General features: G+C 46.5%; 1 protein-coding gene across 1 annotated transcript in view; it reads left to right on the forward strand.

Annotated features, from left to right (window-relative positions):
• Window positions 1-4,266: 4,266 nt before the first annotated feature.
• Window positions 4,267-5,274, forward strand: part of TM4SF4 (transmembrane 4 L six family member 4) — a 19,587-nt gene continuing 18,579 nt past the window's right edge. Inside the window, exons 1-2 of the mRNA XM_024769035.1 lie at window positions 4,267-4,440; window positions 5,220-5,271. Of these exons, the coding sequence (XP_024624803.1) occupies window positions 4,267-4,440; window positions 5,220-5,271 (226 nt within the window). The remainder of the gene's footprint in view (window positions 4,441-5,219; window positions 5,272-5,274) is intronic.

Below are 5,274 nucleotides of genomic sequence, written 5' to 3' on the forward strand. Positions count from 1 at the left end.
CTACTTTAGAACCTGTGAGTATATTTAATTTTAAAAAGAGGATGAGGAGTCTCAATTAGTGATGTTCCACTTTACGGAGAGTGGGTGGCGGCTGAGTTTCTATCAAAAGCTAACTTACCACCTACAGCCATAGCAGCATAAGGCCAAAAAGAAAGAACACTAAAACCAATCGATATTTGAGCAGATCTCTCAGAAGAGATTCATCAGCCAGAGTTCATGCCTCTCTGAGGGGTCAAGCTGTGCCCTTTTGTACTGAGACCTGGGTTAGGGAGGGCCACAGCACACCCCTCTGAGTCATGAGGCAGGGTGTGCTCGCTCATTCTGATTTTGAAAACAACTGGAGATACTGACGTCCAGGTGTCGATGGTGCTTGCAAAATCCCCAAGTCCAAATCCTAATCAAGCTGTGTCCACCCGTCTAAAATGGAGAGAATTATCCAGATTAGTCAGCCTGTAGCTGAGAAGGGCCCTGGATGTGAAGCTAAATGCACACAGGCAGCCCTCCCCATGTTGATCGAAGCACGGCGTATTGAGGCATTACACTGTGGTAGTTAAGAGCTCAGCCTCTGGAGCCAGATTCCCTGGGTTCGAATCCTACCTCTACCACTGTGGCGGGTTAAAGATGGCCACAAATACTTTGACACTCTTTTCACGCAGAGGTGAGGTCTATGTCCCTCTCCTGAATCTTAGATGACTCTGACCAAGAGGATATGATAAAAGTGGTCCTGTCCCAGTTTCTGACCCAGGCCTTAAGAAACTAGCAGCTTCTATTTCTTGTCTCTTGAACCACCATGTAAAATCTCACTACCTTACTGCAGAGACCATGTGTGGACCCCTAAGATTACAGGGGGGAGAGAGGGACTCTACTGAGCCCAATCTTACCACCCTTCCCATCAAGCCGCGTGGCATGTGAGTGAAGCCGTCTGGGACCCGAAAAACCAGCGCAATGCAGCCCTTAGCTGATCAAGAGCGAGTAACCCCAATGACTATGTAGAGCTGAAGAATTACCTGATCTACTTTAAGATGAGCAGAAGAACCTATTCTACTTCTGCTCAGGAGCAGTTAATTCATTTAACCTCTGTGAGTGAATTTTTTTTTTTTTATCTCTTGTCCCAAGTAACAGATTGTAATACTGTTGAGGGCAGAAAGTAAGTCAGATTTATTTTGTTCACTAGGACAGCACTTGGCACACTGGTGGACACGTTGTGGGTGCTTCAAACACACTTACTGATTGCACGGAATTGATGATTCTTCATCTATTGCCAGGCGAAGAGTTTAGGAGGCTGAGAAAGCGTCACCCAAGTATTGTGCATGCCTCCCGCCGGTGGTCAGAGTTACCTGGAAAACATCTCCAAGTGCACTGCTCGTTGGCTTAGGGATGGAGTGCCTGCATCACTGCCAGGAACCCCCCGGGCTTTCCGCTGCTTAATCCTCAAACTCCCAGAGGGTGTGGTCCAGGAGGAGAGCCACCAGGCTCACGTTCTTCTCCTTCTCTTTCTGCAAGGATCACTTTCTGTCCCTTCCAGAGCTGCCATCTGCTCTCTTCTGAGGTCTTCTTCCTGCAGGAGAGGATCCAAAGTGGGGTTCAGTCTCAGCCACCTCCTCCTTGCTGTCTCTGGAAAGGAGGGCTCTAGCCCTTGTGGTTCAAGGGCTTCACTGCTAAACAGAGCGAACAGCAAACATCAAGCATGCGTGTCACAAGATCAGTTGCCAGAATCTCACGAGTGCCTAGAACAATGACCCCACCCTTCCTGAGGGCGAATTTCACCAAGCCTCCCTCCCCTCCCTATCCCCTTCCCCCAGGTTAGGTGTTCCACTTCCTGCTTGCAGGTCTAAAGGCACAATGAATAGCTGAACAATAAATGAATTAATCACCCTCCAAGTACTGAAGTCAGGGCATTCCAGAAGGGTGACTGTCCGTGTTTCCCTTTCTCCACACAGGAAATAAATGACCTCAGGCCTCTCCCTCATAGTTACTCATGTACCACATCTTCTCAAAATTCGTGGAAGAAAACTGAACTGTGGTCCACAGTATCTTTTACTCTCACCTGTTCACTTAGTGATTGGTAACTCCAGTTACTAGTCTGAAAAGTCTAGGACATCAGGGCTGTGTTGCCCAGTGTTATTCAAATGTCTTGGGTAACTTCTAGGGGCAAAAGTCTCTGAAGAAAGAAAAAACTGCCCAGTCCCCAAAGGAGAGCTGCCTAGCTCCAAGGTGGCATCTACAAAGATGAACTCAACACTTACATCCTGAGAACTTTTGTCTTCCTCCTGGCAGTGTTCTCAGAACTCCCTGTCAAAGCTGGTGGGTTACAAAGAAAGCTCAGTTGCACGTTCTCAGAGTGTTGGAAAACAACTGCAAGGAAAGTGATGAGTCCTTACCTACTGGTGGTAGGAGTACAGCTGGTTTTCCTTTTCTTCCTTCTGCTTATCTGTTTATGTGACTTTTCTACCCCCCACCCCACACAAAAAAATCCCGTATTACTTTGTAATAAGAAAAAAAATCACAATTGTTCGTCATTGTTCAGAAGGAAGTATATCCCACTGTACCCATATACTTCACACATGGCGTCATTCTATTGTTTATATCGAAAAGATAATATTTTGTTAATTTCTAAAAGAGAAAATCTATTAGGGAGACAATAGCCTGGGTTTTGGCGACAAAGGGTCTTGTTTTAAAATCTTAACTCCTCGCCTTATTATGCTGGGATGAACTAGCAAAATGTATTTAACCTCTCTGAGCCCTAGTGCCTTCCCCTGTAAAAGGGACATGACATCTTCGTGGTTTGTACTTAGTACATTATACATGCTCAATAAACATTTGCTGTTTTTCTTCTCGCCCCAACCCCGAGATCTCAGAAAGTATCTTTATACAGCAACCAATGCACATTTCACAGAATCTTCAGAAGGAAACTCAGCGTCCATCCTATCTGACTTCTCTGGAATCCTGTCCACAGCTTCCCTGGTCAAGGGTCCCTGAGCCCTGGCAGAACACTGCCCACTGCTTCCCGGGAAACAGGTGGCCAACTCCATTGTAAGACAGGTCTCACCATGATAATGATGTGACTTGCTTTTCATTTAGCTACAGTTTGACTATGAAATTCTACCTACTGTCTTATTCTAACCTCTAGGCTCTCAACAAAGAGCTAGCAGGCTCCGTTTCCACCCCACAGTCCTTCAGCTGTTACATAGCACCAGTACTGAGCAGGGTCATTGTGTAAGACAGGGCTTGGGCTAGGCATGGCGGAGACTTTCTTAAAGTGACACAAAGCAAATTAGTAACCGAATCCTGCCCTGGGCAGTTGGCAAAATTTCTGGTAGCGGTCCCATCTTACCTCCTCTAACGCTGCCTGACTGCTCTGCCTCCAATCCACTCGTCAGTATCTTTCTTCTCCACCCAATGCCGACCTCCCTTTCCCCTTATCCTTTGTAAAGGTGGAGCTTTTTATTCCTGCGTGGAAGCTATAGGTGAACAAGGTGATTGGGAAAACAGTTTTTGCTATTTCTATCACGTCAGGTTGGGAAAGAGATAGAACTGAATGGAGTAGCAAGTATAGAAATAGAGTAATCAGGCAATAAAATAAATAGTTATTCTGATTCTGTCCTTTAAAAAATTCCTGTAGGCCTGAGCTCAGCAATACCCAACGAGACCATCACATTGTTATTTTCCTGTTGAGGAAAACAGAAGCTCTTTCAAATAACTCTTTTGGACACTAGGCTTTCAGCAGAAAAGACAAAGACACGCACTGTAGACCGTTAAGTCCTCAGGAGACATGATTTCAGCTAGGATGTAACTCAATTTTACAGTGATTTATAAAGAGCCTGGGGGAAATGTTTCTTGATTTGTGCAGGGCCATTGTCAGTTTAAAGGTGCAGTAGTCCCAGATGCTGTTTGTTCCAGCCCTAGGTTCAATTGCAACAAGGTTGAGTGTCTTGTCTGTGCTGGTGGATTATTAACAGAGGTTATTGGTCTCCATGGCAAAATCGCAATGAACGTAATCTTATTTATGAGGGTGCAGGAAAAAAAAAAAAAGACTTCGGGTCAGGGAGAATGTATAAATGTCCATCGCCATCGAGGTTCTGCTATATTTGAGAAGCTGAAGCGACTCCAAGGATACAGTTCACAGGGTGATCTTGCTTCTCAGCTCCAAAGTCTGGATTGATCTGGGGACAATTATTACGCCTCTGCGGCGGATAACTCAGAAGAGAGCCTGTGAAGGAGGCATCGAGGGGGCTCATATCGAGACCTGCATCCTACCTCCCCAGCATGTGCACTGAGAGGTGTGCCAAGTGCCTGGGCAGCACCCTCATTCCCCTCGCTGTGTCTGGCTTCCTGGCTCACCTCCTGCTATTTTTCCCTGGAGGAAAAGTGATAGACAACAATGACCATCTTTCTGACGAGGTCTGGTATTTTGGAGGAATATTAGGAAGCGGGGTCTTGGTGAGTAAGGAAGCCTTAAAATCTCCACAAAGGAGATTTTCGCTCCATCCTTTTAAAATTGGGTACTTACTGAACAAGAAGAGATTTAGTTGCTAACGAAAGCCCAAGCATCGCATGATTGAAAAGTCAGCACTTTAATCTTTCCCCTTCCCCGTTGGGACTTGCCAGAGGCATGTGCACTAAGTTGCCTAAGTCATGAAATCCCCAAGCTTAGGCGGGCAGCTCCCACGGGTCAGTTGACTTCCCTGAACCAAACTGAGAGCCGCATAATATCTTTAACAAGATAATGCTGCGGTGCTGGGTTGAAGAGGTTGGGGATGGAGCACGTATTTTCTAGTTAATCGATTGACTAAAACCCACCAAGAGAAGGAGGTGTCTGTGGGTTCCTCTTCCACTCTTGTGCTAATGATTTCTTTACCCCTTGTTTCCAATAGCAGTTGGGGACCTCTGGTTTAGAGAGAGAGAGAGAGAGAGAGAGATTCATGTTTCATGCCAACTGAGGACAAGTTTCTTATCCCTATCCTAACCCACCATGTAAATGGAAACTCGGGGTGTCATATCTTGACATCTTGCCTTGGAGCTGCAATTAGGTCAGATAGAACCTAAAGACTCCATAATACTTGTCTACCCACCAGCCAGGCTCCGTTAGCTCTTGCCGTCCTCTTTGGCCACCGAGTCCCACGTTGCGGATGTAGTTCCTCACACAGGCAGGCAGGGTCGGGGGCCCCCCCTACACATGCCAGACCAGACCCACTCTGAGGCGCTTCTTTTGCTGGTAGATGATCTTCCCTGCGCTGGTGTTCTTGGGCCTGGAGAACAATGACTGCTGCAGCT

Source organism: Neophocaena asiaeorientalis, unplaced genomic scaffold, assembly GCF_003031525.2.
Source record: "Neophocaena asiaeorientalis asiaeorientalis breed wild unplaced genomic scaffold, Neophocaena_asiaeorientalis_V1.1 scaffold118, whole genome shotgun sequence".
In the NCBI taxonomy this organism is placed as follows: domain Eukaryota; kingdom Metazoa; phylum Chordata; class Mammalia; order Artiodactyla; family Phocoenidae; genus Neophocaena; species Neophocaena asiaeorientalis.